At 43.4% G+C, this 22,635-nt stretch overlaps 1 protein-coding gene across 8 annotated transcripts in view; it reads left to right on the top strand.

Annotated features, from left to right (window-relative positions):
• Positions 1-22,635, top strand: part of tenm2a (teneurin transmembrane protein 2a) — a 203,079-nt gene that overhangs the window by 139,970 nt on the left and 40,474 nt on the right. For 6 of the 8 annotated variants that reach the window (XM_069696820.1, XM_069696824.1, XM_069696823.1 and 3 more), the window contains 3 exons: positions 860-1,066; positions 9,000-9,231; positions 17,943-18,181. In XM_069696820.1, the coding sequence (XP_069552921.1) occupies positions 860-1,066; positions 9,000-9,231; positions 17,943-18,181 (678 nt within the window). The remainder of the gene's footprint in view (positions 1-859; positions 1,067-8,999; positions 9,232-17,942; positions 18,182-22,635) is intronic. The other 2 variants (XM_069696825.1, XM_069696828.1) reach the window with 1 other exon arrangement.

Genomic DNA, 22,635 nt, shown 5'->3' with positions numbered 1-22,635 from the left:
ACATAAATTGGAGTTTATGACTCGTATACTTGGGATCACCTTTTGGCATTTTTTTGTATTACCTTGGTGGGGCTGCTGTTCAGCAATAATGTCATGTTCCTGCTATTATTTATGTGTTTACATTGGGAGATATGGCTTTGCATTGTTTCTAGTGTGTGTATGGAGTAAAAGATATTTTGAAATCTTTATATAAATCAGTTAGATTGTCGAGGAAAATTTGTGAAAATGTCGCTAGAATTTCTATAACTTCAGCGGAGTCAGCAGTGTTTTCAATGGAAGGATAGAAATCTCTTTGTTGTTCATTTTGTGGATCTGTCAGCTTCCTTTGTAAATCTGTCTCTATGTTGAGTCTCTTCAACCTCTGCAACCTTCCTGTGTTTGTATCCAAGCTGCTTTTCATTGCTGTTATCAGGGCCTGTTCGAAGAAGCATGGTAATAATGAGCAAATGTTTGCTTTTAATCAGACATATTGACATGTCTTTACCAGAAACAATGTACCATCATAGAACACATTGTTTTCACAGAAACTTCATATTTGATAGAAAATAGTTTCATTCATATCCACTCCCCGTCAATGAAATGGGCCAACAATTTAGATTGTTACCTGAAAGTTGGGAGAGATACCAGGAAAAGAAAAAAAAAAAAAAATATATATATATATATATATATATATATATATATATATATATATTTCTGTAATTTGAGTGAAATTACCCTTTAAGGAATTCATTCAAGTTATACACATATTTAATGAACCCTGCCACTCTGAACAGGCCTCTGTATCACTGTCAGTCATTTGTTTTGTCTAACGTCCCCTCCGTCCTTCTCTCCCCTCTTTTCTCGTCCCTCCATCCTCCAGGTCGCCCACTCCCTCCAACCTCTTCCTCCACCCTGCTCCCTCCGTCCCTTCCGTCCTCCTCGTCCGTCCCCCACCACCCCTCCCCCGGCCCGTCTCCACCGATCAGGGAATGCCAAGTGCCCCTGCTGGAGAAAAACTCCACCCACTCTCACCTGGAGCCCCACCCGGATGACTCATACTTGCTCCGCGCCCAACCCTCCTCCACGGGTAAGAGAGCGCTCCATTCAGCCATTCTTTTATCCTTCCATTCATTTTCTGTTTTGCATCAATATGTCATCCATCACCTGGGTCACTGCATTACCTCATCATGTGTCCGTTTCCTGATCTGATTTAGTCGTTGCTCTGTAAAATGCCAAGCAATCTTTTGCTTTGATTTAATGTCACATCTTGTTCTGGTCTAAGCATTTTCTTTCTGCTTTTCTGCATTCCTCTGAAGTCAGCATTTGTTTGCAGGGCTGGGAATCAAACTAAAGGGACTTTGTTCAAAAATAGTAACAGGTTACAAAAGGTGCAGTTGGAGATTTAAGATGGGTATTAATTCCTATCGCGGTCAATAATAGATATTGTGGTTTAACTGGAAGGAAATAAACCTAATTGTGATCATTTGTGGGTGAATTTGACATTTTCTCACATTTCTATTCATATCCTAATGAAGAGTGTATCAACAGTAAAGTACAATGCAGTGTATAGGTTCAGGTGTGTGGATAATAGCTCTGTATAATAATTAACATTTAAAATGCAAATTCCTTCAGGTTTTGAATAATCAGGCACTTACAAAAGAAAACTGTCTCTGTTCCTCAAACTTGACTTCTTTTGTGGCTCACATGACAATTTAAAGCAGACAATTGGTGATTTGTTAATGGATTACGTTTTAAATGCAACCCTCCCACCTTTGTCAGCGATTACCAGAAAACAATAATGCAAGTGAAAGCAACCCCTACAGTCTGCAGAGTGCAGATCGGTTGCCAGTGAGTAGGTGTACTTGTACTTATTTTTCATATGACATTAATAATCCACCAGAAAGTGAAAGGTAAGGGGATGATGAATTTTAAGTGCCAGCAGGAGGATCAGCGTAGCAAAGACAAACTAGTTAGTTTCCCCAGCTCCAAGCTTTCTCTTTCATCACTAGACTCCCTCTTGTTGGCTGTTATAGGCCCTGTGTGCTTATATCAGCACCTCACAGCTATTTCCCCCCACATGTGCACACACACACACACACACACATTAAACATCTGCAGTGATGACTTTGTTCATCAGTATACGCATTTATTCCCAACAATTAGCTACTGTGGGACAACTCCCTGCCTCTCTGTACCTCTCTGCCTCCGTTTCCCGCTCTTCCCCTGTTCCTCCATTCCTTTGTGCATCTGCACTTGTAATCAGGAGATATATTTAGCAGAGGCCTGACGGGAGGGAGAGGGGTGGGCAGAGAAATCCTAATGTGATTTTTGGTGGAATACAATCTATTGTTAATGGCGTTAGGCTCTCCTTTGATCCAGTATAAATCTTCATTAGGGAAGGCCCGGGTCCCAGGTTCAAGAGCAACGTGATTAGGAGGCTTTTAAAATGACGTTACATCAGCCTTCTAATTGGTTTACTGTTTGCTGGGGCAACATCAATCATTAGCCCAGTAACCGCACAGCAAATAAATTCACTCTGCCACTGACACCCTAATGGCAGACACTGGCAAAGAGGGAGAGTGAGGCTCGCAGGCACACTCTCTCGTTCTCTCATTCTTGTTCACATACACCCACACTTTCTGTTCTGGGGCTTCTTTCAGTCTCTGCCGAGCATGTACGCGCAGACAGCGAGCAAGAGAGACAAAGAAAGGGAGAAGAAAATGACAGAGAAGCTGGAAAATAGAGGCACAAAGAGGCAAATGGGAGCAGAGATAGAGAAAGCCAAACTTTGACTTTTGAAGTTGTTTAATGAGACATCTTGCATGGAAAAAATCAAAAAGGAGAGAGAGAAGAAAGCATCCAAAAGCACACCAGTAAAAATAGATGGAGAAAGTGCCTGAAAGGGAGACGGAGACCAAGATACATAGGAAGCCAAAGAGACAAAGAGGAAATAAAGGAGGGGATGTGAATAAAAAAAGGGTGAACTGATGAGAGCTTAGATTGTGAAAGCGAGATATTTGGATGGAGGGAGAACAACATTGAGATGAAATTGCAAATTGCCATGTTTCCCAGCCAGGACTGCTGATCTAATGGGTGCAGAGAGAGTCCTTGGCTTTGGGCATCCATTAAATTCGACCTAAATGAGTTTAGAGTGGCAGTCTGGCACTGCATAAACACACCCTGGCATGTAGGAAGGCACAGGAATGCCTGTGGTAAAATAAAACACCTATAACTCGCTGCTGCTTATGCATGTGCTCTAAAAGTTCATGCCTGTCTGAGTGTGTGTTTGGTGTTGTCCTGTAGAGAGTGGATGCTGGGCAGGAAATGAGCCTTACCAAGCCAGGCAGAAACTGACCACAGCGAGATAATCCTCAGGAAGCTGCATGCTGCTTGTGTGTGTGTGTGTGTGTGTGTGTGTGTGTGTGTGTGTGTGTGTGTGTGTGTGTGTGTGTGTGTGTGTGTGTGTGTGTGTGTGTGTGTGTGTGTGTGTGTGTGTGTGTGTGTGTGTGTGTGTGTGTGTGTGTGTGTGTGTACTCCACTAAAGTAGTCCACCATTACCGAAGCTAACAGGTGGACAGACATGACTTGTGTTCCTAGTGAAGCATGACAGGTGAATGGGAACGGAACGTTGTTGCTGAGGATTGGCTGGGAATTGGTCTGCAAATGTTTATATGGGAATACTGTCTGGCTCGGAGCACCTGTCTGGGAACGCTCCCTCGGAGCACCGGGAGAGCTGAGACGGCCAAACGGAGCGTAGCAGATCGCTCCTGGAAAGAGCTAGCGTTAGCGCTGTCTCTGGCCATTCATTATGCATGGGGAACACGAGGCTATTTTTAGACCGAGCATCTTCTAAAGTGGCTAGCTATGTGCTGCCAGGGAAGCCACCTCAAGTCACTGCCGAAGCAATTCATGTTTAATGGCTTTGTTGAAACGAATCTACAGAAACAAAGGCACAACAATGACGCATTCACTTCTCCACTAATGTTAGTCTTCCTAATGGTGCTTATGTAATGGTGACATTTGTGTAACGGAGGGATGATTTGTGTGTGTGTGTGTGTGTGTACACCATGCACGTGTGGGCCTATATGCATTGTGGGTGAAATGCACACATGCATTTCTGCTCTTGGAGAGTGTTTGTTTTTGGCTGAATTTGATGACTCTTCTCTAGCGGATTATTGCCTCCTAATTAGACAGAGATGACTAGCCAAGGCAGAGGCGGTGTGTGTGTGTGTGTGTGTGTGTGTGTGTGTGTGTGTGTGTGTGTGTGTGTGTGTGTGTGTGTGTGTGTGTGTGTGTGAGAGAGAGAGAGAGTGCGTAAATGTATGTTTTTAACCTTATCTCTTTTTATTTTAAGACGGTATGCATTTGTGTATAATAAAACCTATGTGAGAATTAAGCCTTTGTCAGCACGTGTGTGTTTCTGTGTGCGACTTGGTTTCACCTCGAGCTCTCCTTCCGTGCTGAGCCTCTGAGCTCTGAGAAGAATGACAAATGAGGAGCATGTGACATTCTGAGACAGAGGACGTATGAAGCACCAGCACATGGGAATATACCACCACCCTAAAACGCAGGGAGCATAACAATTAGTCTAGAGAGGAGGTGCATGAAAAACAATGAAGGTTGGTGCTGCACTTTTTTTTACAGAAAAAAAAAAAAAAAGACAGTGGAAGTGGAGATATGGGGCGTGAAATAAAGAGATGGAGAGATGTGGAGGGGGGTGAGAAGGATAAAGGGAGGATAGGGAGCAGGGGTGGGGGGAAGCTGAGCCCTGCAATGATCCCTTTTTAACTGCTGAATGGGCATTTCTGTCCTGCACACACACACATACACACACATAGGTGCACATCCTGCCCCATGACTTTTCTCTGTTAACCACAGAAAATGTCAATAAACAGTTTGCCCATCCAGGGCTGCAAAACACACTCCCTCGGTCAGTTCCTGCTGCCAGCTGGCCACACACACCCACACACTGTGAGATTAATATGGTGTAGCGAGCCCCTGCCTTTAACTGATGTGTGTGTGTGTGTGTGTGTGTGTGTGTGTGTGTGTGTGTGTGTGTGTGTGTGTGTGTGTGTGTGTGTGTGTGTGTGTGTGTGTGTGTGTGTGTGTGTGTGTGTGTGTGTGTGTGTGTGTGTGTGTGTGTGTGTGTGTGCGCTCACCGTGTGCTTTACAGAGGAGGCAGGTTAGCAGACAGGCTAATACTCCTCTGCTGAATGAGGCTTCTTTGAATTGGTGAGCATAATGAACTTCCAGGGATTAGCCTGAGCCAAACTCACCAGCTTACAGCTATAGTCCCCTCTCTCCAGTCGCAGGAGACCTTGGACAGAATAAACTGGGTCAGGCTTCAACAGCAGTCAGAAAGGCTCTGAGCTTCTCCACAAAAAGTGGCTGTGAAAACAAAACAGAGAGCTGTTGAGAAAATCTTTTCATGATCGCTGTTTACTCATGCTGGCAAGTGAAAGATAGGAGGAAAGAAAGGAAGGAGAAAAAGATAGAGTGGAATAAAATGTGATGTGCTTGGCTGCTCACTAATTGCTCTATTTCCTTGTTGCATGTTTTGTCTTTTATCTGCCTGGGTTCCTGGTAAAACGGTTGTTCCTATTAGCTTACCTGCAGGTTGTAGTTTAGCAATTCATCTGAATAAGTCCCCTATCTTAATTTATTGGACCCATTTACATCCAGAACTCCGGACTACTCGCCGCAGCCCCTTACTTCCAGTGGTTAGTCAGATTTGTTTCTGAGGCCAAAATAACAAAACAAAACGGCCTTGTACATCAGCTTCTGCCTCCTCGAGCTCTTCATATGTTTGTGTTTTCTCTGGCGAGCTCTTAGGATTCTTTTTATGGATTTGTAGTAGGCTACATGAGAATGATTTTCTTTGACATCAATCTCCCGTGCTGTAGCAGAAAAATAAGAAAGCAATTTGTCTCTGATCATAAATATTTTGCAGCCCGTCAAGACAGAATTTCTTTGAACTTAAAGGTTGTGTGACTTTTGGAAGATTAAAAGTGTTGTTGTGGTTGTTTTTTTTAAAACAGTTTTTTCTGCGGCCGTACGTCTCTACAATAACAAGAGGAAAACATTAGTAATTCGTCGTTTATCTACTTTATTCTGCAAGTATTGATTCAGTGAACAACAAAAGAAACAATCATGTTCTATCATGTAAGAATTCAGTGGAGTTACTGTAACCTGAAAGCTGTGACAGTTGTGGCGGTCCCAGGAGGCTATAAAGAGAGTAAATGCAAAGAATTACAGACAATACTTTCACCACAATTTAAACCTTTCCGACATTATCTGGAGACGAAATAGAATTGGCTGCTAGATGATAGATAATGGGATTTTCATTTTGTCTTTGAGGCGGCAAGCGAAATATATTTATTACAAAATGTAGATGCGAGTCTCCGCAACAATACAGGATATGACTCAGTCCCTGCGAAACAATGCAGTGGCTGGATAGACTCATGGTGCACGGTGCCCGCGAGCGCACATGCACGAACGCGAACAGGCAAAAATATCAACACACCCCACAGAGATTTGCACACACTCAAGCCACAGCAGTTCATGGAAAACCAGAAAAAATGTATTTCTCTTCCATACAAGGTGTGCCATATATTATTCATCCATATTTGAATGAAAAAACTGTTCAATATTTATGGCAGGAAAGTGAACAATGGGGAAAGGCATGCATTTTTGTACGCAGATTTAAACATGGGAGACAGCAGGCTAGTGTGTATGAACATGGGGGTGCCTACTTTTATTTTTTACATCACTGGGACTGTGTCCATGTGTGCGTGCAAGCTTCTTTTTTTTTCCCCCAGTATATGGCTTTTTGTTTTGTGCATTCTTGTTATGCCTAAGCCAGATAAAAGTATTTATGCAGATAAGGTGCAGTAGGAGCTATTTCACATTTACAGGGGCATTGCAGGGAGGGGAAGTCGAGTCAAATTTATTTATAAAGTGCTTTTAACAAACAAGGTTTATCTCAAAGTGCTTTACATCTTGGCAAAGGACACAAACAAAATGCAAATAAAAGCAAGATGAAAGAGAAGGAAACAAACCTGAGGAAGAAATGAGGCTCTACAGGAGGGAGGAGAAGGAGGAGGGAAGTTCAAGAAATAAAACTCACTGCATACTTTAAGATCAATTTACACTCTGCATGTATGATGCAAGAGTTTGGCTTTTCCTGCAGGTGTGTAGCTGCATGCATGTTTGCATATGTGAGTGGACGCATGCATGTACGTGTATCTGTTTCTCCCAAGAGCATCTTTGCACGGGCAAACAGATGTTTTGCGTCTCTCCCGTGTATCGGAGGCCAGGCCCCATCCTCCTCGCATCTTCTTCCCCTCTTCTCCCCTTTCACAAGCATCTGTTCTTCGGCGGCCATGTTGGTGACACCTGTGTCCCTCTGGTACCGCAGAGGAATCAGGTCACCTTACAAACCGGTTGCCATGTCAGCTGGAGTTGCACGGGAGCTCACTGCCCCCTATCTGTTCTAAACACCCATCTATAGGCGAAGGGAAAGTTGGTCATCTCATGGCGGAGACAGCTCTATAAATACATTTGAATTCCTGGATTTATTTGCATGATGTGCTCGCCGCGTGCCTTTGCCTTTCAGTTTGTGTGTGTGTGGAGTTGCTATAATTTATGCTTCTTCTCAAGACTGGGAAATATCAAAGCAGAAAAGCGGACAGGAGAGTGCAACACGTCCACACGTCTCTCTTCCTCTCACACACCGTTTCTTCTCTTATCTAACTCAAGAGAGGATGACAAACAGAGGAGGGCAAGTGTGATCACGCAGCTTGACAAAGCAGTTGCTTTTGTTGTTTTCACCCCACACATATGTGCACATACTCCAACCTTTGATCAAGATGAGAAAGGCAACGTGGAAACAAACAGTCTTTATAATATAATCCACGCTTAGATGTGTAAAATAATGATTAAAGTGAAACGCGTAGTATCGAAATCAGAAAAAAGGAAACTTTGTTGTAAAGCCAGATTTCAAAGCCAAAATGGAACATCAGTGACTGTGTGTTTTTCAGGAATATCAACATTTCTATTCGGACAGCAAGTGTGGACTGTTTGTCATAATACTTGAAGTCTTTTTTTTTTTTTTTTTTTTGTAAATCAAATGTGTAGTTCATGAATTTTTATCTTGACCAGCTGTGCATTTAGTACATGCACCTGTCAACGTGTGAAGGAAAAGTATGCTAATGCACCAGAAGTGATGCAGTTGTGTCTAGCTCTCCTGTACTGTATGTGGTTTATTGATTTTCCTGTGCGAAGCCACACACACACACACACACACACACACACACACACACACACACACACACACACACACACAGGATGAAGATGGGCTCAACCCCCCACTGATTCCCAGAGACACAGAGTGAAAAGGGGATAGAAAGGTGATGTGTGAATGGGTGTTCTTGTCTGAGTCATCCGGGTTTGTTTTTCAGCTCGCTCACTCAACAGTCCATTAGCTCATTGTTGGAAAGGCTGGTATTGGATTCTAGCTGACAGGTTCCCCCCAAGTCTGAGAGCAAGAGATGAGGGTGCATGCTGTGCTGAGTGCTTTAGTATCGCTCACACACACACCTTCTCTTAGTTGTGAAAAAGAAAAACGGGAAAGAAAGTGTGAAAGTGAGAGAGGAACAGGAAGAGGACTGAAAGAGGAAAATGTGAAGCAAAATGTGAGAAGATGATTATCAAATTTCATATGTCTATTTAGCTGCAATTTCCTTCTCAAATAAGTTATCGACCGTTTGGAAAATATGACACTTTCTCTGAACCGAATGATTGCAAAGACAAAAGTAGCACGTAATGGAATGTTAATGAAGTTATTTGCCAACTGAAGAGCTTTGTTTTTGACATACTGAGAAGTAAACAACAAGTATCAAATAACCTTTCTGTTCTACTTTTGGATTTGCAGCATTTTGAATGAAACTGCTTTAATCTGACACTCTCTTTGACAAAGAACTGTGTCTCTTAAATTCCTCTCGGTGCTTGTTTTCTTTCAGGGGCTGCCAACCACCACAGTCAGTCCACACTACGGCCTCCACTGCCCCCTCCGCACAACCACCACACCTTGTCCCACCAGTCTGCCAACAGCCTGAACAGAAACACTCTGAGAGGGGGACGCAACCCCATCCACGCCCCAGCTCCTGGCCCGGGTGATGGGCCGACCACCCCCGAGTCAGTTCAGTTACAAGACAGCTGGGTTCTCAACAGCAATGTCCCGCTGGAGACCAGGTCAGAAGAAATATGTTCTCTGTCTTTTTTCTTTTTTTTTTTTTTTTTACAGTTGACAGGTTTGCCTGATGCTGATATCTGGAGCCACTTACAGTAAGCACAGCAGTGGAATAAGCCTTATGTAATCAATAGAGAGGACTGAAAGGTCAGAGCCCTGCTTGCTTCAACAACATTACTGTGAACATAGAGTGATGGTGTCAGATAGAAATGTGAAGAAAAGAAAGAAAAAAAAAAGCTGTGGAGTAAGTAGGACTGATAAGAACTGTTCTTTCACTCGGTCTAACAGGGAACTTGTTACATGAAGAATGCTGAGATGAAAGCTCCACTTTGAGCCTTCCATTCCTTCAAAGGTCAATATTGTGGAGACCATTTTCCACAACTCCCACAGCACATCAGACAACTTTACTCCGGTGCACCAAACTACAGTATATAGACCAAAAAGTGAATCAAGCCAGTCAACGAAGTCAAACTCTACCACACAAATGATTCTGCCTCCACAAGTGAATCCACTCATCATGGCAATTATACTTGAATTAACTGACTTTGAATTTGGAAACGTTTGCTCTTTTAAATAGTGCTGTGACCCATATATATATATTTTTTTTACTTTACACCCGGCTGAAGCCATTTTTAAACTCAACTCAACTTTATTTATATAGCACCTTTCAAACAAGCCCGAAGTGCTTCAAACAACGGCAAAGACGACTCAGCAAGACGATGAAACAATTAAATGTTAATACTAAATTTAATGCTTAAGTTAATACTAAATTAAAGTGTTATAAATCAAAAAAAATGTATACAAAGTTACACAAACTAATGCCTAAAAGTCTTTACATACTGGAGGCAGTGATGAATAAACAACACACAAAATGCAATTCTCCTCTGCAAATATTTGCAAATATTTTATTTTGCATTAAAACTACTCACACTGGCAGCAATGCAAATGTGCAACAGTTGTTCAGAAAAAGTTCCAATAGATTTGTGTCAGCTCATTCTTCATTGCAAAAATATTTTTGTGAAATTGTCATGGCTGGTATGAAATTACACCGCTGTGGGTAAAAGACTTCAATACTGTTGTAAACATTTAAAGTGACACAGATGATGAAACCGGCAGCGGGACAAACGGGCAGGCGATGTCAGATAGAAAGAGTTGTGCTTGGGAATATTTGGGGTTTAGACCCGTTCATACTGGTGAGCAGACTAACTTGGAAGAAACTGTCTGGTCTGTCTGCTCCATGAAAGTTGTATGAGTGGTCTGAAATTTCCTCTGTATGTGTGCCTCAAGTGCAGTATTTGAATAAATGTGATTGGTTAATGCCTTTATTTGTGGTGCAAAAGCTCAGAAAAATAAATAAAAACAGTTTAAACATTGCTTTTCGCCACCTAATATGCATGTTCTGTGTGAAAGTACTTGAGACAAAACCTATAGCTCTAAAAAATATGTTGACGTGAATTATTCGTATGAAAAAATAAATCTGCCGATTAACGATGAAGAAAAAGCCAGGCTAAGAAGATATGTTTTGGGTTTTGTTTTTAAAATGTACACAGAAGTGGAATCTCTCAAGATTCTTTTACTCAATTAATCGCCAATTGTCTCCCCCACGATGAGTTTGTATATTACCATTGTTCTTGTTACAACTTTTATGAATGTCTGAGCCACTGATGTCCTTTGATAGTCCTTCAAGGCAGTGATAACATACAACAGCACTGGATCTCGATCTAAAGCTAAGAAGAAAGGCAGAAGACCTGAACTTTTCAGTTGAACAGTTCAACTAATTTGTCTGCATGGTCTTTTTTTTAACACGTAGCATCATTTGTAAATGATTTATCTACACTTTTTAGTTCAATGAGCAAGCACAGTACCACAGAATATCTTGCACAGTGTCACTGAACATCTCCCCTCCATGATCCTGAGCCAACATATGAACCTCCACACCAAAAGGGAAATTGCTCTTGGCTGTGATTCATTTAAGTGTGCCACTCAAATGCTCTACCTCATCTGAAAGCAGGACACCTACAAAAAGCTGGCATGCACCAAAGGTATTACACATGCAACCTGGAGTGAGGGAACAGGAAATACAAACCATTTCACACACGCTACACATGGGCTTTTGCCAGTACACAAAGAACACTTACCAGGCAAACAGAGCATTCATGCAGGGTATTACTATTTATGAGGCATGCAGTGAGAGGGACACTGCTTGTACATGCTTGCTAGCACGCGCGCAGTCGCTCTCTAAGCATTTACTCTGCAAGCCATAGTTGTGTTTCTCCTGCTGGGCGCTGGGGCTTCCAGCCCTGATGGGCCCATATACGCTCCCAAGAGTGCTGGCCCTGTGCAGTATTTATGAGGCCTGGCCATGTTTAATTCAGCCTCACTGATCTCAGTTCCATGGTCAACCTGTGCTGATGCATTGTGCCGGTATGCATGATGGGTAAGAAGAACTGATAAACAAGAATACTCACACCTTTAAAAATAAGCTATTTCCAGTTGCAATTGCTTATCTAAACCTAAGTGGCCATGGTGACGCATATGCCATAACATCATTTGAGGAGAGGCCGGATTTTTGTGATTTCTGCTCATACAAATGATGCAGTGATCTTCGGTGAAAGAAAAATTGGTGTAAAGCTATAAATCGTCTTTGTACCGAGGCTGTTTGTGATTGCCATCTCTACAGATTTAAATGAAGCGTCACACACCCACACACCCACTGCAGTGCCAGTATTTGGTCATGTTCAGGTGGTGGGGTTGGGCATGGCTCGGAGCCTGTCGCTGTGAATGGAGTCCAGAGCAGCACAGAGTTTCCAGCTCCACCCTTCAGCCCAGATTGGGCCCTTCTTTTTGGTCCAGGCTATGCCGGAGACTGGTTGGGCTGGCTGGAGCTGCTGGAGCTCGTGGTTGGGTCAGAGCCAGCCCGTCAGAGCCAGAGAGTCACACCATCCCATACTGGCAGAGCCTGCCCTCCATCTCATTATAACCAGCAGCTATAGGAAATGATAAGCAACCTGTTCATGTGAGGGAGGAAGCATGTGATTGTGTACATTTGTGTGCATGACTGCATCCAAGCATGTGGGTTTTCTTTGACTCCAACTGCTCCCCACTGTAATCATATGTAAATCTTGGCATTTGTTGTCCAGTTGTTACTGTGAATGTGTGTGTGTGTGTGTGTGTGTGTGTGTGTGTGTGTGTGTGTGTGTGTGTGTGTGTGTGTGTGTGTGTGTGTGTGTGTGTGTGTGTGTGTGTGTGTGTGTGTGTGTGTGTGTGTGTGTGTGTGTGTGTGTGTGTGTGTGTGTGTGTGTGTGTGTGCTTTGGCTTGACCCAATAGTGTGACAGCGTTGAGAGGATGAAGATTGATCACCTAAGAACACCCCAGGGCTTGGATGACTGGCAGAGAGGGAGAGAGCTAGAAACAGACGGAGGGGGGAGCGCTGGTATAGCAGAGAAAGAAATATAAGTCGGGAGGGCGAGGGAGGGGTGTAAAGGAATGGTTTAAGGTAGAGGAGGGAGAGATAAACAGGGAGTGAGATGGAGAAAAATGGAGAGAGGTGGTGATTGAAGGAGATTGTTTTGGGGAGTGTGTGTGAGAGAAGATAGAAAGGCAAAGGAGGGAGATTGGGACCCGTAGAACATGGATACATTTACCGGTGTGAGATAGATGGCTATATATGGTCGGTGCTCCTGTGTGTGTGTGTGTGTGTGTGTGTGTGTGTGTGTGTGTGTGTGTGTGTGTGTGTGTGTGTGTGTGTGTGTGTGTGTGTGTGTGTGTGTGTGTGTGTGTGTGTGTGTGTGTGTGTGTGTGTGTGTGTGTGTGCGTGTACATGTGTTGCAGCATTTTGTAAGAAAGCACCTGATTTCCAATCGGTCCCTTGGAGCCTCTTGGCTAGCTGATGCCAGGTTCAATCTCTCCCTGTGATCTCAGGACATTCCCCTGCACCCCCTGCTCGCTCCTCTGTGGGCCACAACTCTAGGGGAGAAATAAGATTGCTGAGAAGGTAGCGGCATCTCAATTTATCTGGAAAGAGCAGCGGAGGGTGTGTGTGTGGAGGGGCGGGGAGGGGGGGGTGGACGCTATAGGTTACTTTCAAATGCATTACTGTGGGGAATGCTACCTGTGGGAACCATAGACTGAAGAAGAAGGGGGAGAGTAAAGATCTGTTCCCAGCCCTGTTACCCCTACTGTAATGTACACATGAAAACTACATAATATCATGCAAATTGTATTAATGATATATATGACCTAGCACTCACAGAGTGGATCCATGATATCCTACATTTCTATGCAGAACTATCCGAGAGGAAACAAAGCTCCCTTTTCTAAATGCGCTTCCCCTTGTTTCAGCAATTCACTTTAAAGAGTAAGCAAACACAAAAAATGTCAACGTTTATTAATACCAAGCAGTAACCATCATGGCTTGAGACTAAAGCCAATGCAGCAGTAACTTGCAATGCCACCAACAGCTGCTAGATGCTAGTCTCAAAACATAGCTGCCTCCAGTTTTTCCCCTTTGTAAAGCTTAGAAATACTAAGTCAATAATGTTTTTTCAGAAAGTCAATATGGTTTCAGATGCTAAATTGAAGTGCGCTGGTGGTCATTTGTCAACAGTTCCTTTAAAAAGATAAATATATATCTAAAAAAAACATAGTAACACCCCCAACGCCTCAGGGTTTTTTCTCCAGGCAAAAATCGATGATACACTGGTACTAGATTTGCGTATTAATGCTTTTCATAAACATCAGTCTGCCTCACAGTTTTTCCATGTCGTTCTTCAAAGGAACAGTCAACACACATGAATGTCCATTCAACTCCATCCATCTGCCGGTTATTTTTTCCTACTATTGTAGTACAATTCTCATGACGCCGTGCTTGAGCCCCCTTCACTCTCCCAGCCCTTTGTTTCATTCTCAGATCTGACTGTTTTTCAGTCGACCTCTGTTAATTGTTCTCTACATCTGATGACGATTCTCAGAGTGCTACCGTAAGCAACCACATGTTTGTGAGAGCTGAGAAAACGAACAATGCGTGTGTGTGTGTGTGTGTGTGTGTGTGTGTGTGTGTGTGTGTGTGTGTGTGTGTGTGTGTGTGTGTGTGTGTGTGTGTGTGTGTGTGTGTGTGTGTGTGTGTGTGTGTGTGTGTGTGTGTGTGTGTGTGTGTGGGCATGCAAAAGCGTGTGTACTTGTTCGCTCAAGGGGAATGCGAGCTTTGACTTCCTGCTAATTACCCAGCATGCTCTCTGTTCTGTGGTTAATTGTCCAGGCCCTCTTCGCTCTCAATGGGGAGCAGGGTTGTAATGGAGTGAAAACACACCCTCCCCTCTTCACTCTGTCCATCTTCTAATCTATAGCCTTCATCTCCATTTTCCATTCTTCTCTTATGTCACTTCTTGTTCTGCAAAGATGCAAATAAAACGTTTGGTAGCACACAAAAGAGCGACCCCATGAAAGAAAACTCGTATAAATTTCGACTGTTTGTGTGTGGGTGGCCGTCTATGTCTGAATCAGTTTAAATGTGTGTCAGTGTGTGAGTTGTTTTTTTTGCCTGTTCTCTATGTGTGTGTGTGCGGTGCATGTGTAAGACAGGATGCATGACAGCGAGGTAGCGCTGGTTAGGAGGATCTCTGTCAGCTCTCTCTAATTATGTGTGACGTTTCCATGCTGGACCACTGACAAAAATTCTACAATACTCACACAAATGCACAAACACACGTACAAGCACACACACATCCCCAGCCTAATGATACAGAGTTGTGATTGCCGGCTGCCTGCTATGATAGAACCCCTCCATAGTCCTCCGCAACATAAATCAATGTCAATTACCTCCCCAGAGCACATTAGACACTTTCCATTCCTACTTGTAATTAGTATGGCCCATAGACATATTCCCATCCCACGCTAAGCTCACAGTGGAGCTTCTGCACACAAACAACAAAGGCAGGGAATGAAACGAATTCGATGCACAAGTTCAAATACATACCAGCACATTAAACTATGTTCATTGTGTTGTGTGGAATGCAAGCAATTCACCAGCTCACCCTCTCGTTGCATCCACACACACATTCGGAGTATCAAAATTAATTACCGCTGGCCTTGCCATCACAGAGTGCGTCAACAGCTGTGAAAATGAGTTGAAGCAAAAACACATGCTGCTTGACCTTGGACTGTGTGTGTATTGTACATACGCATGTATAAGCCATGTGCATTCTTGCATTCGGTAGCATATAGGTTTATGCATGCATAATGAAATTTATGACATTGACAGTATGATAGTTTTAGGCTATAACCTCATATTTCTTTGCGTGCCAGCTGCTTTCTCACTTTCAGCCTCTATTTGTGTGGAGTATTTTTCCCTCCCTTCTCTTTCGCCTATTTTCCGTGGTATCATGCAGCATAACTGACAAGTAAAGAGAGAGGAAGGAGGAGAAAAGAGGTGGAAAGGGTAAAGAAGAGAAGATTCCAGCAGGATACCAATCCAACAATCAGTAGCATGAAATGATGAGAGAGAAAGAGAGAGACAGAGCACAGCCTGGCTGAATAATTGATCAAGGGTGGAACGGTGCTCCCAAACCAAATCTTCATGCTCCGAGCACATCACCTGTTTTCACCAACTGTTTGTAGGCGAGCATACACATGTACAGACACACTGTTATGAAACAGTGGTGATTAAAGACATCAAAAGGATAGGAAACCATCGAGTGCAGTTTAGCATCATTTTGAATAGAGCTCATCCAATCCTGTAACAGTGATGGGTTATTACCGGTTCTACTAGCTTAGTCTGAATACAGCATACAGTGGGCTACAGAAGAAAGGAGACAACACTGACAGACATCCGTGCAGACATGAGTCATGTATCTTGGTCTGGAGGCAGAGAGGAGTCATAAATCTGGTGACTTCGACTCCACTTGACTCAGAAAAACCTTGTGACTCTACTTTGTCTTTAACACCAATGACTTAGAACTTTTCTTGGATTTGACCTTAAACTATTAAGTTAGTTAATTAACTATCAACATTGAACATAATGTCCAAGTTTGAAAAGTGAAGCCGATGTGGAAGTGCCTTAATGTGCAATACCACAGAGGGCCACTAGCGGCTGGTACCAAATAGCCTGTAGATTCAATAGACTCCCATTCAAAAAGCATCAACTTACTGTAATGTACAAAGTCAAGAAATCTTTCCACAAAATTCTATTGTCCTTTTGTAAATTCACCCGATACATGTTTTGGTGGTTCCTCTCAAAATAATTGTGTGGAGCAGCGTCTCTAATTCACCGAGCCTCGCCGCCAGCACAGCAAACAGACTACATCTATCTTATTATCACAATAGGAGGCAGACAAAGATCTAAACAACACACCGAGCAAGAGAGAGACAAGCCATCGCTAACTGCTAAGCTAAAGTTTGATTTTCATCGACAATGGTAGATGCTGCTACATGACCTCATCAAACTTAGTTTTTTTGTTATTGTTGTGATTGAGAGACCCTGACTGGCAGACATCACAGTAAGCCAATTGCTATTACCGGTGAGTGTTGTGTTATTTTATGAGAGAAGTTATGGAAAATATAGTAGCAACGGCATTTGTAGTTTATTTGTAATAAAATGAACTATCCGTTAGCCATGACAAAGTTCCTATCAAAAAGGCTCTTGGATTTAGACTGCCTATTGAGGAAGACCAGACAAAATCTCTCTGTGCAGAGATGTCCTCACTTCCAAGGTCAGAAATTCATAAGGACAGAAAGAGAGCATCCGTACCTCACACACACTAACAAAACACATAAAACAAGCAAGCTTCACACAAACCAGCAAACAAAGACTCTTTTTCCTCGGTCATCTCTGACGTAGCGCAGTGACCTTGCCTCCTCTGATATGTCACACTCACCTGAGGGCTTTGTTCTGTCATATCACCTGAGGTCTCTGTAGGGTCAGCTCCTCAGTCCTCCTGTGTGCTGTGAGTGTGTGTGCAGCAAAAGATGTCACAAAGGTTTCACAAAAGTTTTTACTATGTCCTTTAAAAGATTCTTCAAGTGTAGCGTTTCTTTTTCTTACTGTGGCAACAGAGTTCCTTCAAGGTGAGATGAGAGAAGAAAATCTGAAAGGAGTGAGGGACGTCTTTTAAGAATGGATGAAGGAAGACGTGATTAGAGAAAGAAGATGCTGAAAAACGGGAGATGGAGGGAAATGACAGTGAAAAAAGATAACATGGGAATAGGAAGGGGAGGGAGAGTGATGGAAGAGTTGGGTGAGCAGGTGCAGTGATAGCAGAGGATAATGGGTAATATGAGCAACAGATGATGGTTCAAATCCTCTCTTTTATCCTCTCGCTGAGCTCTGACCTCACCTAGACAATGAGGACAGGAAAGGGGGACGGTATGGATCCTCATGGGTGAACAGGAAAAAAAAAAAAAAAAGGGGGTTGAAGCAGGTGGACGTTAAAAAGAGACCTTAAACTGGAACAGAACTGAATTGGAGACACAATCAGTTCAAGGATGTTCAAACTCAGATGGCAGGAAGGGTTCATCGGAAAGAAAAATTGGACAGAAGCTTGCACATATGTGACCCTGTCATCTTCAGTAGGATTGGGTCATAGATTGGTGTTTAGCTTTCCGCAGATCTTTTTTTTTTTACCACTTATTTTGAACAGAATGAGTGTCAGCTGATATCATAACATCTCTCTCTACTTGTGGAATGACCCTTTTTTTCCCCATTTTTCTCATCCTCAGGCACTTCTTGTTCAAGACGTCATCAGGGACCACCCCTCTCTTCAGTAGCTCCTCCCCCGGTTACCCTCTGACCTCGGGAACAGTGTATTCTCCGCCCCCTCGCCTGCTACCCAGAAACACCTTCTCCCGCTCAGCCTTCAAGTTAAAGAAACCGTCCAAATACTGCAGCTGGAAATGCGCCGCGGTGACGGCCATTGCGGCCGCTGCCCTGCTGGCCATCCTACTCTCCTACTTCATTGGTAAGTGAATACACAACAATATTTATGAAGAGGTTTAATTACATTTTAAATGTTTTAATTAGGATTCTTGGATAAGGAGACACATATAGAGCCAATAAAATGATGGAAAAGTAAAATACATCTGAATGATTAAAAGTTCAGTCCCACAAAAACAACTCTTTTATTTTAGTTTGGTTAATCCTGCTTGTTTTGCTCCAACCTGTAATACATGAACTTTGCTCTTTTTTTTCATACAACACTGCGACAAAAAAGTGCCAAGTTAATGGCCCGGTACAAACACAAAGCAGATTCAGAAGGCGGGAGCTTTGTCACTTTAGCCCTGTGCTGCACTGTCAAAAATCAGCCCCAGCAGGAGCCCTGGCCCTCACTCAGAATCAGTAAACAGCCAGTCAGACAGGCAGGAAGATACATAAACCGCTGCATACTGGGGCTGTTTCCATGAGCGGGTATCAGCTGAGGTAGGAGTACGAACAAGAACCAAGTGTATGTTTTTCACCGATATGAAGCCAACGTGCAATAGTCATACTTAAAGGAACGGCAGACACTCAGAGGAGAGCACTTACCGAGCACATAAGGAAGAGATTCTGATGGCTGTCTACTGCTCGATCTGTGGAAAGAGAGAGATAGAGTTGCTGAGAATGTGTAGGAGTGTGTGTGGGCGATGTTTTTATTCCTTCTTGACCTCATTCACTGGTCAAGAAGTTCAGACCTGTGTATCTGTAAATTTGTGTGTGTGTGTGTGTGTGTGTGTGTGTGTGTGAGAGAGAGAGAGAGAGAGAGAGAGAGAGAGAGAGAGAGAGAGAGAGAGAGAGAGAAACAGAAAAAATTAGAAAATGTAAGCACTTCTGAATGTGTATGGAGATGTGTGTGAAAGGAGGCAGATGTGCTACTGAGCCCCTGATTGGCCTCTTACCCCAGAGACCAGAGTCAACAGATGGGGGAATCTCAGGAAACAGTGGCTTCAGCAGAAAGAACAACCCCCTCATTGCCTCTACATACATTATTAATATCATTTTACATTATTTATATATATTATATATATTCCTTTATATGTCAACATCCACCTATCCGTCCTATCCGAGTTTGTATACGCACTCCTGCCTGCTCACATGGATGTATCAAAGTTGTGTATGCGATCTCAAATCTGTGCCAGTGTGCGTGTGTCCGTATTTGTGTGTTTGTGTGCTTTGTGCACCCCCACGGAGTGCCCTTGAGAATGGTGTGTGTCCCCCATGAGCAGATCAAGGCACTTTTGCCTGGGGCACACAGACAGATCCATCCTCTCCTGAGCTTTGCACGGTCACACTGGACTGGACAGCCACATATGGAGCCACAAAACAGGAGTGGGGAGAGGCGGGAGGGGAAGGTCACAACTACCACAGGGTGCTAAACACATCCGTGTAGATAATTGAAGGCAGGGATGTACAGCAGCGTAAACAACCAAAACATTTGATTTTTTTGAGCTCTTTCTATTAGCAGCATAAAGCCCAATCGGGGCTTTAATAATGACACGAAAATTAGTTTTAATCAGAACATATAATTGTTAAATAAAGATCTAATTAGGAAAATAAGGCAAGACTTGTCCGTTTCAAACACTAATTACTGCCTACTTTTCCTGCTACATCAGTGTTGGTGCACCACTTGGGTACTTGCCAGATACATACAACTTGTTAACAACAGTGCCTGTCTGTCTTGATAATTGGTAGTATTAGCTTGTTAGCCATAATGAGAGATTACGTTATTTATAGGTGTATTTATAAGACAAAAGAGACTGATAAGCACACTATCCAAATACTGTGTGACTATAATGTGTATCCGGTTGCATTTTTAATGGGATTCAGTGAATAAGATGCAATATAAGTTTTCCTTTAAGCTCCACTATCTGTGTATTTAAAAAAAAAAAAAAATTAAATTGCAAGAATGTTTTAGCTTTACCACCAAACAACTGGCTAATATTCAGTGAGCTGAACAAGGCTGAAATTATACTTTTTTGTTATTATTACTTTTGCTAACTATAGGGCCCCTTTTCAGCTGTTGTAAGGAAATGTTTTGCTCTGGTGTTTTGTCTATGCTGAACAAAGCTGTAGCAGTGCTGCCAAGCCTGAAACCCTTGTGTTTACCTTGCTTTTTGTAGCGTTAATCGTGCCGCGAGTTCACTACCCATAAGGGGGATTTTGCGGTACCTTGTTTGTGTGTTGTGTGTGCATGTGTTTCCATGTGTGTGTGGGCCCACCACTCACTGGGGGGATTGTGCAGCGCACCCAGAGCCATGCAGCGTGAAGAGGACCCCTCTGAGGCGTCCGCCCAGGAGCCCACTCATAAATTACAACAGGACACATGTGCCTGAACAGCACTTTTCTGTTTTTGTGTGCATGTGTGTGAGCAATCCCACCCGGCCAATAGGATGTGTGTGCACAAAGTGTTTGATTGTGTGCCCGTGAGGGCGTACCGGCCTTCAAACGTAATTTTTTTTTTTCTTTCTTATTTTTCAAGACCATACCTAAAGCTTTAAAAATTGCTCAACAATCTTCCAGGAGCACACACACACACACACACACACGTAAGAGTACATGCTGAGAACCTTTTAGAAAGGCAGGACTTAGCGTGCTTTAGGAGCACGGCTGACAAGATCTCTCTGAAGCTCAGTCTCTATGTCCTACTGTTAGGCTGGAACCATGGGGATGAGATAAACATACACACGTACACAAAGTCTGTATTCTATATTTATGTTTGTATAAGTTCGAGAGAGTTTATTTGTCAGTGAAGACAGACGGGTGCATATTCAGTTTAAGTGTTTTGCTCCAAACTCCAGCGGAGTATGGCCTCCTCTTTACGTGTGAAGGAATGACTGAACGGATGGAGGGAGGAGGATAAACGAGAATTCTTGTTCTTCATTCCCCCAGCGTCTTGTTTGCTTGCTCCGCATGGAGCACCAGAGCCAAAGGAGAGGTGGTTGCTAGGATACAGGTGAACGGTTCGTATACAGGAGGGAAGACAGGTCCATCATTGTGAATGGCAACCTGGAGAGAGCGAGATAGAGGTAAAAAAAAAAAAAAAAAAAGGCAATGGATGGAATAAAGTTAGTGCATAGAGGGCAGAGGGGGACATAAATGGGAGAGGAAGAGGAGGATAGATCACTGGAGAGATGAAGGAGAGGAGGGCTGAGGCCGATATGTCACTGTCAGCACTGTAAAGGCACGAGAGAGCGAGACTGGTGGAGAAGGGGGAGTGGGCTCTGTTGTTTGCACTGCCAGGAAAAAAAGAGGAGGGATGACGGTTAGGAGGAGCAGGAGTGACAAGACAGCCAGGTGTGGAGGGGAGGAGGCAGAAGGAGGAGAGATGAAGGAGAGGGTTGCCTCCTGAGGCTTCTGTCACCTGGAATATCTGTGGGACTAATGTTTCCTAATTGATCACAGCGAGCAGAGAACAGAGAGTGTGTGACAGACAGACGAGAGGACTGAGAGTGACTGTGGAGGACAAGAACAGGAGGGTGATGACAAAAAGGAAAGAGAAAGGATAAAAAGAAAAAGAGGATGTGAGCCTCGGAGGACAGAAAATGGACAGTAGGAAAAAAAACTGAAAGAGAGAGAGATGCATTGTGGATGGAAATGAGAGGAGAGGCTGGTTTGATAGATGAAAGATCGAGGACATGTCAAACTAGTTGTGTCCAGGTGGACTGGTTTCACATACCTGTACATAGACACACAGGCACACGCGCACACACACACGCACACACACAGGTGTGCCCTTGACTGCAATGAGTAAACTTGCTAGCGGGCGCTCGTGTCACCTTTGCAGGAGTGTGTCGCGTGAATGTGTACGTGTGTGTGTGTGTGTGTGTGTGTGTGACTGCTGAATTTGTCGGGCACAGTGGCACACTCCACATGGTATTGTCACCACTGATGAATGGGAGCACACACATATTCACACACACACGCACGCACACACACGCACACACACACACACACACACACACACACACACACACACACAGACACAGACACAATGTATTTTTAGTCTTATACTCTCAGCTCCCCTGTCTGTTGATTAAACAGACCCACACCCCACACACACACTCACACAGACATACACTGTCATCGAGTATGACCTTCATGCCTCTAACCCGACCACTTTCCATCCATCACTGCTGTCTTGCTGTTCCAGACTGATCACAATCGCTTACTGCCCATTCTTCCCGGCTAAGTGTCTCACTTGAGTGCATTCATATCACTGTTCCCTTATATTATAACATGCTAATGATTTTTCTCCTAAAAGGTACATAGTTTTGCTAAAATATGCTCAGATATAGCAATAATATTCAAACGCAAACTGGTTCATTTTTGTAATCAGACATTTTACTCAAAGTGTTCTCTAAGTTACACCTGGTAAACAGGCAAAAACAACATAAGTTCTTCATTCCTTTTCTCAAGAATCATCTCTGAACCCTTCAGATT

Source organism: Brachyistius frenatus, unplaced genomic scaffold, assembly GCF_029030835.1.
Source record: "Brachyistius frenatus isolate BFR_SWC_R1_liver_20210118 unplaced genomic scaffold, ASM2903083v1 Contig_22, whole genome shotgun sequence".
NCBI lineage: Eukaryota > Metazoa > Chordata > Actinopteri > Embiotocidae > Brachyistius > Brachyistius frenatus.
Note: the sequence above shows the minus strand (reverse complement) of the source record. Positions and strands in the feature narration are given on the sequence as shown.